The 12,535-nt window shown below is 44.8% G+C and overlaps 1 protein-coding gene and 1 pseudogene across 3 annotated transcripts in view; one reads left to right on the forward strand and one right to left on the reverse strand.

The window, feature by feature from the left end:
- Window positions 1-12,535, forward strand: part of LOC122920736 (phosphomethylethanolamine N-methyltransferase-like) — a 283,047-nt gene that overhangs the window by 190,950 nt on the left and 79,562 nt on the right. For all 3 annotated transcript variants that reach the window (XM_044270449.1, XM_044270450.1, XM_044270448.1), the window contains one exon: window positions 11,772-11,861. In XM_044270449.1, coding sequence (XP_044126384.1) covers window positions 11,772-11,861 — 90 coding nt within the window. The remainder of the gene's footprint in view (window positions 1-11,771; window positions 11,862-12,535) is intronic.
- Window positions 1-12,535, reverse strand: part of LOC122920735 — a 77,964-nt pseudogene that overhangs the window by 44,730 nt on the left and 20,699 nt on the right.

Raw genomic sequence — 12,535 nt, forward strand, 5'->3', positions numbered from 1 at the left:
CGGCAGCAGCAGAAGAGGCCGAGGCAGCAGAAGCGGTAGCAGGGGGAGCCTGAGTGACTTCCTTGTTTTTAAGGTGTTTACTCCACTGCAGTTCATGCTTTGCATGCAGGTGCCTGGTCATGCAGGTTGTGCTAAGGTTCAGAACGTGAAATGCCTCGCTTCAGGCTCTGATGGCACAGCGTGCAAACCACTCGGGTCTTGTCGTCAGCACATTGTTTGAAGAAGTGCCTTGAAAGGAACTCCTTGAAGCTGCCTTTGGGGTGCTCGGTCCCAGATGGCGGCGGTCAGTAGCAGGCGGAGTCTCTTGGCGGCGGGTGTTCTGCTTTTGCCCACTGCTCCCTCTTTTACATCGCTGTTGGCTCGGTCTCACCACTGCCTCTTCCTCCGAACTGTGAAAGTCAGTGGCACGACCTTCATTCCATGTGGGGTCTAGGACCTCATCGTCCCCTGCATCGTCTTCCACCCAGTCTTGATCCCTGACCTCCTGTTCAGTCTGCACACTGCAGAAAGACGCAGCAGTTGGCACCTGTGTTTTGTCATCAGAGACGTGCTGACGTGGTATTCCCATGTCCTCATCATCAGGAAACATAAGTGGTTGTGCGTCAGTGCATTCTATGTCTTCCACCGCTGGGGAAGGGCTAGGTGGATGCCCTTGGGAAACCCTGCCAGCAGAGTCTTCAAACAGCATAAGAGACTGCTGCATAACTTGAGGCTCAGACAGTTTCCCTGGTATGCATGGGGGTGATGTGACAGACTGATGGGCTTGGTTTTCAGGCGCCATCTGTGCGCTTTTTGCAGAAGACTGGGTGGGAGATAATGTGAACGTGCTGGATCCACTGTCGGCCACCCAATTGACTAATGCCTGTACCTGCTCAGGCCTTACCATCCTTAGAACGGCATTGGGCCCCACCAAATATCGCTGTAAATTCTGGCGGCTACTGGGACCTGAGGTAGTTGGTACACTAGGACGTGTGGCTGTGGGAGAACGGCCACGTCCTCCTCCAGCACCAGAGGGTCCACTAACACCACCACGACCATGTCCGCGTCCCTTACTAGATGTTTTCCTCATTGTTACCGTTCACCACAATAAGAAAAATATTATTTGGCCCAATGTATTGAATTCAAATTCAGGCCTCTTTTTTTTTTTTTTTTTTACAGACACCTAACACTATCTGGCTATCTATTTAGGTACCGTATTACACTAATACAGGCACAGCAGTAACGACAGATTTAGCTGAATATAAATTGTAGGCCTAGTATTTAGGCGCTGGATTACAGGTATACGTTTACGGACAGAATTAGACTTGGAAATGCACGGTAGCTTGTGTGTGAAGTTATTGAGAATGACCCTATCTGCACCTTCAATCTAATATACTCTTTTATGGATAGATTTAAAGTAGGCCTGATACAGCAGAAACCACTAATTTAGGGAATTGCTAAGTTGGGAATTGTATTTCAGCCCAGAACAAAAACTGTGCTTTGACGGACACAAAATAACTTGACCAACTATAGCAATAACCACAGATTTAGCTGAATATAAATTTGAGGCCTATTATTTAGGCGCTGGGTGACAGGTATACGTTTACGGACAGAATTAGACTTGGAAATGCACGGTAGCTTGTGTGTGAAGTTATTGAGAATGACCCTATCTGCACCTTCAATCTAATATACCCTTTTATGGATAGATTTAAAGTAGGCCTGATACAGCAGAAACAAGTGATTTAGGGAATTGCTAAGTTGGGAATTGTATTTCAACCCAGAACAAAAATATATCCTTTGCCAGACAGCAGACAGTATTACAATTGTCTGGCCACAGCTGAAACACCAGATTTAGGGTACTGCTATTTTGGCAATTGTATTTCACCCCTCAATAAAATAGCAAGCACAGCCAAGCCCCTGATGTAGGATATAGCAAAAAAATAACCACACTATTGATGGTTAAATGGACTTGGTGGCAGCTTGCCCCTGATGTAGGATATAGCAAAATAATAACCACACTATTGATGGTTAAATGGACTTGGTGGCAGCTTGCCCCTGATGTAGGATATAGCAAAATAATAACCACACTATTGATGGTTAAATGGACTTGGTGGCAGCTTGCCCCCGATGTAGGATATAGCAAAATAATAACCACACTATTGATGGTTAAATGGACTTGGTGGCAGCTTGCCCCTGATGTAGGATATAGCAAAATAATAACCACACTATTGATGGTTAAATGGACTTGGTGGCAGCTTGCCCCTGATGTAGGATATAGCAAAAAAATAACCACACTATTGATGGTTAAATGTACTTGGTGGCAGCTTGCCCTTGATGTAGGATATAGCAAAAAAAATAACCACACTATTGATGGTTAAATGGACTTGGTGGCAGCTTGTGCTGGCGCAACACAGGATACCAAATGGCCGCCGATCACCCCAGAAAAAAGTGACTGAAAAACGCTCTGGGCAGCCTGAAAACAGTGAGCAATTGAATAGCAGCAGTTCAATGATCCACAGCTGTAGATCGATCACTGACTTAAGTGTTTTTGAGGAGTTAATCACTGCCTAATCTCGCCCTAACAGTCGCAGCTGCAACCTCTCCCTACACTGATCAGAGCAGAGTGACTTGCGGTGCTACGTGACTCCAGCTTAAATAGAGGCTGGGTCACATGCTGCACTGGCCAATCACAGCCATGCCAATAGTAGGCATGGCTGTGACGGCCTCTTGGGGCAAGTAGTATGACGCTTGTTGATTGGCTGCTTTGCAGCCTTTCAAAAAGCGCCAAGAAAGCGACGAACACCGAACCCGGACTTTTACGAAAACGTTTCGGGTTCGGGTCCGTGTCACGGACACCCCAAACTTCGGTACGAACCCGTACTATACAGTTCGGGTTCGCTCATCCCTATTAGTGTCACCATATTCTGAAAGCCACAGTTTTATTAATTTTTTGTCCAATTGTTTTAGCTAGGGTCTCATTTTTTTCAGGATGAAATGACTATTTGATTGGTACTATTTTCGGGTGCATATCACTTTTTGATCACTTGGTATTAGGCCTCTTGCACAAGGCCCGTGTTGCACCAGCCATGTGCATTCCGCATCTTGGATGCAGACTCATTCACCTGAATGGCTCCGCAAATCTGGATATACGGAACGGAAACACTACGGAGTTCTTCCGTGGGGTTCCGTTCTGTGCTTATGTGCCACAAAAAAATAGAACTTGTTTTATCTTTTTGCAGAACGGACAGATCGCGGATCCCATTCAAGTGAATGGGGTCGCGATCCGCATGCAGGTGCCCGTGCATTGCCGACCGCAATTTTCGGTCCCTAGCACAGGCACAGCCAGTACACAGCTTTGGCCTTACACAATTGGCCTTACACTTTTTGTGATGTAAGGTGACCAAAAAAATTGTTGTTTTAGCACAGTTTTTATTTTATTTTTTCTACGACGTTCAGCTTTATGTGTTTTATTTTGGGAAATGTGTTTTTTTATTATAAAAAAACCCTTTTTTTTGTCTGAACCCCTCTGCATCCCCTCAGGGGCTGGATCTCACAGGCTTCCACAGAAGGCAAGACCCGATGCCTATGGAAGGCATCGAGCTGCCTTCTCTGCCATCGGGTCCCCGTCACTGAAGCACGGGGACCCGATGGGGAAGCGGAGGGAAACTGTACCACAGATGTCGGCGTTTGCAGCAGGGGCCCGGCTGTTAGTGACTGACGGGTCCATGCCGCTAATCGGGCGGGCGCAGCTCCTGCACCCACCCAATCAGCCTGCAGTACATGTACAGCGCTGGTCCTCTACAGGTTAAATAAGTGGCTGCTATACACCTATCTGTGGTTTACCTTCATTTGGAACAAAAAGATTGGGCATGTTGGGGGGAGGGAGTAGGTACATCCCCAATGATTCTGTGAACCAATCTGTATGATCACTTTAAAGGGTTCTCTGAGTTGGGCCTCTGCTCTGGCTTCCCTACCAACTTCTGTTTGTTTGGCCACAACATAGACGTACCCTTATGCCCACATGAACACTGCAGCCAGTCTCTCAACTCTGCGGTATTTACAGATGCAGCCGAGCTAAACTTGATGGTTAATGAGTTAAGTAATTAATGGCAAAAAAAAAGATAACTTTTTAATGGATTTTGTTACAGGATAACTATGTGTTATCAGAGTCAATTTTAGCTCAGCTACATCTGTAGCATTTCAGAAAATAAAACCTTATTTTTTTTAACCAGTTGTGTGCATACATGACAAACGGAAAAATCATAAGGTGTGGGGGGGAGGGGGGGAAATAGTAGGAAACAGCCACGAGGAAGTCTCTGTTCGCATAATGGCTGCAATAGTGAAGGCTTTTTTATGTCAGGGAACTTCAAAGGGCAGAATGTCCATGTCTTGATTTGATGTGCAGTAATGAAAAATGCAGGAAAAACAGCCCCATTGAGATAGAAGACAATTTTCCTCACTTTAGGGGGGAAAAAATCCTTTCCGACTCCATTAAGGCAATCAGAATTACTCCCTGGATCAACAACCGATCTCTAGTAACTATAACCTGTAATATTGTTACACTCCAGAAATAAATCCAGGCCACCTTCTCAGGCAGAGACTTACATAGTCTTACTGCTCTTACCGTAAAGAATCCTCTTCTATGTTTGTGTACAAACCTTCTTTCCTCCAGACGCGATGTCCCCTTGTCACAGTCACAGTCCTCGGGGTAAATAGATGATGGGAGAGATCTCTAATGACCCTTCATATTTTTATACATAGTTATTAGATCTCTCATGTACACAGTACTCCATGTGTGGTCTGACTAGTGATTTGTAAAGTGGGCGATGGAAGAAGCCGTAGGGCAAAACGGCGTTGGGAAGAGGGCGCCGCCATATCGGTCCGTAATGCATAGATGTTTGTTCATTTTTTTAATTATTTTTTTGCCTTCAACGCGATATTAAGCTATCGAATTGGGTTCTCCATTCTAAATCCTGGTAATTATTAATACTTGTGTTAGGTTTAGTTTTTATTTAATTTAATTTATGACGTATGGATTAGGTATAACTGATACTACGGCACCCTCCATATCTTCTCTTGGAACTCTGTCGCCAATTGACCTTTATGCATGCTTTTATTTATTGAATAAAGTCTATTTGATAATAAGCCGTGTAGAGGTATTTTACGATTATGGGTGGTTTAGCTTAGTGGTATACCTCCACGGTACTGGGTTGTTGTGTACCCTGGTTCAGTTATTTAGGGGATAACTATTTTCTTATTTGCCTTGGCAGCAGCTGCCTGACACTGGTTTCTACAGCTTAGTTTGCTGTCCATTAAAATTTGTAAGTCCTTTTCCATGTCAGTGTAAGCCAGTGTTTTACCATTTAGTATGTACTGGTGACATGTATTATTCCTTCCCATGTGCATAACCTTACATTTGTCAGTGTTAAACCTCATCTGCCACTTCTCTGCCCAAGCCTCCAATCTATCCAGATCCCTCTGTAGTAGTATACTGTCCTCTTCAGTGTTAATTACTTTACACAGTTTAGTGTCATCTGCAAAAATCGATATTTTACTGTGCAAGATCATTAATAAATATATTGAAGAGAATACCCCACAAGTGACAGTGACCCAATCTGAGTGTGACCGTTAATAACCACCCTCTGTTTTCTAACACTGAGCCAGTTACTTACCCATTGGTTTGTCACCATCAAGTCTAGAACTTACCTCCTCATAGAAACTGATTAAATTAGTTTGATCTAACCGATCCCTCACAAAGGCATGCTGATATGGCGTTATTTGCTTATTTTCATTGAGGTACTTTAAGATAGCATCTCTTCAAACAGTTTACCAACAACAGATGTTATACATACTGGCCTATAGTTTTCGGTAGGGCTGGGCGATATGGCCTAAAATCTATATTGTGATATAATTTGAAGCATGTGCCATATAATGATATATTGCAATATATTATTTTCTTCTGTATGTATACAAATTACATGGCCATCATCATCCAAGTCCCCCAGCCAGCTCCATCAGCCCCATGCCATTGCCATTTGCTATCATCCATGTCCCCCAGCCAGCGCCATCAGCCCCATGCCATTGCCACCATCATCATGTCCCACAGCCAGTGCCATCAGCTCCATGACATAGCCATATACTTACCTTTTCTGCAGGGAAATTATGTTTAAATATATTTAAATGAGCCTTTAGGGGCAACGAGGGCATTGCAGTTATACCTAGAGTCTCTGCTCTCTCTGCAATTGCTGCGTCCTTTCCACATTGATTGACAGTGTCAGACAGTGAAAACCTCATCACTGCCTGACTCTGTCAATCAAAGTGGACAGGGTGCAGCAGTTGGAAAGAGAGTGGAGCCTCTACGTGTAACTGCAATGCCCCCGTTGCCCCTAGAGACTCATTTACATATGTTTAGACATCATTTTTCTCAGCAGTGAGGAGCCAGTACAGATGCCTTCAGCTGCTAAGTACACATGCAACAGACTGATGTCCTTTAAGGTCCAAAGTAGCAAGAAAAAGAGCAGGTACTTTTTGTTTTCTTTTCACCCATAACAGCACCAGTGAGAGAGGGATCCGTCCCCAAACCTGGACAGGAAGCCTTTACAGCAATTAAAAAGGGAATACTCCACTTCCTCCTTCGGTGTTTTTTCCATCCTTTGGTCCTGTGGTTTCCTGTCCCGCCAGTCAGCTGTTTTGATAAGGAAGTGGCACTCCTGTAAGCGCCGCTGCCATCTTACAGCTCACCAAGCACAGTGCTGTACATAGTATAGTGGCTGTGCTTGGTATCACATCTCATCCCCATTCACTTGAATGGGGCAAAGCTGCTCCTAGGCCATGTGAACAATGAACGTGTTTTCACTGGCCTAAAAAAAGCCAAGAGAAGAGTGCAGTGTTCATAGTAGCGCCGTCGCCTTCTCAAACAGCTGATCAGCGGGGGTCCCCAGTGTCGGAACCCCACCGATTAGGATAGGTCATCAGTATTAAAATCTTAGAAAACCCCTTTAATGATAAAATGGAACAAGATGTGCAACTGATATCCCCATGTTGTAGGCCTCCGGGACTTAGTCTGTAGTTGTAGGAATGGGTTGGTAGTCTGTATTTTACATCTGCTTTTGTGTTTGGTTGATGTGGATGATGCTGCCCTATACCTTGTTGACTTGCACCTTGTTTGGTATTTAGGGGATTCTAGCTGGGGTGCTGTTTGCATCTAGCCACAAAATCTACCACATATGAAGGCACCATTACCAGCTTGAATGTTTGCTGCAGCAGTTATCGCTGCTTGGATTATTGCTTCTGAAGCAATTGCTGATCACATGATCTTCTTCTGCAGCTATGCTGGCTTGGATGTTGATTTTTAGCTTTGCTTCCTGGCACGTTGATTCTGCAGCAATGTCTGCTGGGATGATCTGCTTTGGCAGCAATGCCTGCGTGGATGGTCTGCTTGTATGATCTGCCTTGGCAGCAAGGCCTGCTTGGATGCTGCCTGCTTTGATGGTGTGCTTTGGGAGCAAGGCCTACTTGTGTGGTGTGCATTGGCAGCAAGGCCTGCTTGGGTGGTCTGCTTTGGCAGCAAGGCCTGCTTGGGTGGTCTGCTTTGGCAGCAAGGCCTGCTTGGGTGGTCTGCTTTGGCAGCAAGGCCTGCTTGGGTGGTCTGCTTTGGCAGCAAGGCCTGCTTGGGTGGTCTGCTTTGGCAGCAAGGCCTGCTTGGGTGGTCTGCTTTGGCAGCAAGGCCTGCTTGGGTGGTCTGCTTTGGCAGCAAGGCCTGCTTGGGTGGTCTGCTTTGGAGACAAGGACTGCTCAGATGTTTGGCAATTTTTCTGCTTGAATGATTTGCTTCTGCAGCTCTACCAATCTGATTATTGTTTCTGCAGCTATGCCTGCTTATGTTTTATTCTGTAGCAATGCATGACCTGCTTAGGTAGCTTGCCTGCTTGGTTGGATCAGTTGTTTCTGCAGCTATGCCTGTTTGGATGTTTATTTTCTACAGCTGAGGCCGAGTTCACACTTCAGTTTTTTGGCGAGTTATTTCAATCAGTTAGGCCTCCGGCACACAAACGTGTGCTGCCCGTTGCCGTATTGCGGATCCGCAATAAACGAGCGCTATTACGTGGGCATTCCACGTTCACTCCAATGGGTCCGCAAATCCAGGGATGCGGAACGGAAGCACGGAACCCTGCGGAAGCACAATGGAGTGCTTCTGTGGGGTTTCGTCCCTTACTTCCGTTCCGCAAAAAGATATCTTTTTGCAGAACGGGCAGATCGCAGACCCATTAAAGTGAATGGGTCTGCGACCCGCTGTGGCTGCCCCACGGTCGGTGTTCATGCATTGCGGTGTTCATCCATGCCGCAGCATGGCCACAGGGCGCACACGTTCGTGTGCAGGATGCTTTTTTGTGAGCCAAAACCAGGTGCAGGTCAAAAACACAGAACAGGTGCAATTCTTTAAATTACGCCTGATCTCAGCATGAGTTTCACTACTGGTTTTGGCTCACAATAAATTAAGTGTGAACTTGGCCTAAGCCTGCTTGGCTCTTTTTGATCTGTGCCTGCGGGACTGATAGTTTTCTCAGGGCTCCAGATGGTGACCAAAATGGTCGCCAATGCAATTTAGAATTGCAAAATGGCGACAAGACTTTGTAGTCTTGTTGCCATTTGCACCTAGACCCTCCTTTGCTCTGCATCTTTATGAAGAAAGAGCTTTCATCCAACAGACACACACTGCAGACGTCTGCTGGGTAAAGATCCGCCCCTCACACTACCCTGAAGAAGTCGCAATAACGCCTGTACAAGCGTCATAGACGCCTGTTCAGGCCATTTTACTCCCTGGAAAAAGACTCATGTGTATTTTTACGCATTGTCTTTTTCTAGTAAGGAGTGCTGTATAAGAAGCTGCCAGGTCCGGCACACATGAATCTCTGCCCCTCTCCCGAGAAGTCCCGCCCCTCCGGACATCTCTATCACCAGGAGCAGAGTTTGGACTAAACACTACATTGTGGTTGCAGAACCTGTGGTGATGTCCGTCATGTGATGAGTGGTGTGTAGGAGGAGTTAGGGGAAAACAGGCTCCGTGTAGGCGTGGAGGAAGAAGTCAGTAACTTATGGGACTTCGAAACGCATCTGGGAGGAATCTGGGCCCTATAACACCACCATTTCTGCGTACGCTGGAGAACATTTGGACTTATACCTCTCTTTCGTCAGCTGTTTGATAAACAGATTCGTCCAGTGCTTGCTAAAGAATTTCCTGCAGTGATATTGTTCCATTTTCACTTTCATCGGAATAAGCCAGGACGAGGGATGCCGAAGTAGCGGAGATCTGGAGAAAAAGCCGTACTTCATTTTGGAGGTAAGGGAGCAGTACAGCTCATAAACAGGTGGGACGCCACCAAAGAGCTGGAACCCCGAATAAATCAAATTGCGATTAATTTGTGAATTATCACACAGAGTTCCCACTATATAATATTGACTTTGTGAGTCGCCCAAATATATGGTGTTGGACTAGTATAACATCTGCAACTCACAGCCAATAATCAAACTAAAACCAGCTCCTTCTTTATGTGGAAATTATAAAGTGTACTACATTATACAAAAATCGGCGATTGCTGATATGGAATATCCGGTGATTACCTAATCGAAAATTCCGGTTTCAACGATTATTATATTCGGCAATCAGATTATATTGTGGTGGACATACCAATTGCTGTCAGGCCTATGCGATCAACTAGTCAATCTATGCCTCAGTGATTATCATAGAATCATAATTTTAGTGATGTTTTAACCATTTTGTGTTTTACTTTCTGTACAATTTACGTATCTTGCATGACCTTTTAAATATGACCTTTTTAATGAATATGACTTGTCGAACATTATAATATTTTAATTTAATAAAATCGAATGTTTGAGCAGTCATCCAGATATATGAGTGCCATATCTTCCACAAATATCTCCTTATAATTTTTCTCTGGTGTGTTGGAGTTGACACTCAGATATTGAGCACCATCTCATCCCTATTGACTAGTAGAGCCACCCCATTCTACCAATATATTTATTCCGCTGATGGATACAAGCTCCTTCTCCTCCGATTGCTGACGAAGGAAGTCGGAGCATACCTGGAAGCACTTCAGGGTTTGCATGTGCACAGATTCCATGGTCGGGATTGACCAGTGTTAAACGTTGCGGACATGAGCCACGGGTGTCTGTTGTATGAAACAGCAGGCACCCTGAGGCTATGCGGAGCGGGCGCCATCTTATGATACCCTGCAAGAAGGGGGAAGGGTTAAAAGAGACTACACAGACCGTATTTTTCGCCTCATAAGACACACTTTTTTTTGCCCCAAAGTTGGGGGAAAATGTAACTGCGTCTTTTTGGTGAATACTAATGAGCGCTTCCATTATGGAAGCGCTCATTAGTACCAGAGGGTCAGGAAGAGGTGAAGGCTCTGTACTCACCGCTTCCTGGTCCTCTGCTGTCGCTGCACACAGCATGAGGGCACTCTGTGACCTCACTCTGTGCACGTCAGGCCACAGCACAGCCACGGCAGGAAGAAGACAGAGTGCTGGAGGTGAGGAGCTGTGGCATCTGGAGCAGGAGAGGCGAGTGGCTTTTTTATTTTATTTGTTGTGAGGTGATCTGTGGCATTGGGAGGCTGATCTGAGGTCTAATTGGGGGTCATTCACATTGGGGTCTGAGCAGAGGTCTTATTGGGGTCTTAACATTGGGGTCTGATTGGGGCTCTGAGCTGAGGTCTGCTTAACATTGGTGGTCTAATCTGAGGTCTAATGAAAAATATTTTTTATCATTCTCTTCCTCTAAAACCTATAGAGCGTATTATACGACGATAAATACGGTATATAAGTTTATTAAGGCAATAATAATAATTAGGCAAATGTATGTCCTTTTTTTGCACTTAGCTATATAAAAAGGATAAGGAACATAATACACTTTAGCACTTAAACTGGAGTCTTGACTACATCCAGAATGACTGTACTTACATCACCTATGGAGATAATATTGTATGACAGCGACACATTCAGCTGGGAAACCCCTTCAGTGAAAACATTCAGAATCTTTCCTTTATACCTTATGTCTGTGGAGGCTCCAATCCTGGTTTTGTCTCACAATCACTGATGGAAATCACTAACCGAAACACTGTCACTTGAATAAGGCATTAGAGGCCCCTAGTTTTATTATTGCCCCCCAGAATTAATACTCCATTAGTGCCCCCAGTATTTTGTGTGCCCCCAGTATTTTAATGGCGCCATTAGTAGCTCCCAGTATAAAAAATGCCCCCATTCTCCTTGTTTAAAAAATAAATAAAAATAATAATAAAATAACTCATTAACTTGCACACACAGGACACTCCCTTCTCATTGAATGCAGCAGGACCTGCTCTCCTAGCGCGATAATGAGGAGCGAGTGTACTGTGCATGCATGTGGATGAGGTAACTTTTATTGTACCCCTAAAAGGCCTATTTTGACCTATTGCAGCCATTTTTAATGGCTGTTAGACGGGTGCACTATTGTCTTAATTTCAATGGGGATCTATCTAGCTGTGAAAAAAAAAACGGCTAAAAAATGTGACCTGATAAAAAACAGCAATGTGAATAGTCCTATTGACATCAGTTGGTTCTAAAAATGGCCTTGTGCCATTTTTCCCGTATGTGTGAATGTAGCCTAAGAAGATTTAACAGTCAGTTTAAGCCATGAATAATATCTTTTTGAAGCGTTAGTAGATTTTTATTAATACTTGCTTTTTTTATGGACGCAATCTAATTAATGCCTTATTTTCCCTTGACAGACCTATGGGGTAGAAGTTCTAGGGATGGACCTGTCATCTAACATGGTGGAAATTGCCATGGAGAAAGCTGTCAAGGAGAAAACTCCACAGGTGAGTTACGAAACTGAACCTGTTCAGTAGGTTGGAAAATGTATTTAATGATAATGTTGAGGTTTAGTTAAGATTGCATCAATCCTTCTTTCATCGGTACCCCGATGTGACAGTTGGCTGTGCCCAAGGGCGTTACTAGGGTCTCAATAGATCAAGGGCCCAAGCCCCAATGAATATGGCTCAGTTCTCTAAATCGAACCTCCCCCCGCACACCGCATTTTGCTGTACTTGCTATACAGCAGCACATACCTGTCACATTCAGTGCCTCCCAGGTGACGTCTCCTCCGATGTAGATCTTATCTGTCATCATCTTCTCCATTTGGTCCGTACAACTTCTCTCAGCCGCGCCTCGTCTCTGCATAGTGTGACACACAGACATCTTAGCTTCCTCACATCATGTCCCAACAGTGTTATCCTGCTGCTCGCTGTACTCCCCAATACCCCCAAATACTATCCTGAAGAAAAATTTGTGCCATACAGATAGTCCCCCATAGTAATAGTGCTCCTCAAAGTCCCACCAATAGTAATTCTCTTCTAGAATGCCGTCATTAGTATTACTGCCCCCTACAGTGCCCCCAACCGTGATAATGCTCCCCAAAAGTACCTCCATTAGTAGAAGAGACCTCCAGTATTAATAATACCCTCACAGAGCCACCACTAGAAATAAGCCCCTC

Source organism: Bufo gargarizans, chromosome 10, assembly GCF_014858855.1.
Source record: "Bufo gargarizans isolate SCDJY-AF-19 chromosome 10, ASM1485885v1, whole genome shotgun sequence".
In the NCBI taxonomy this organism is placed as follows: Eukaryota; Metazoa; Chordata; class Amphibia; order Anura; family Bufonidae; genus Bufo; species Bufo gargarizans.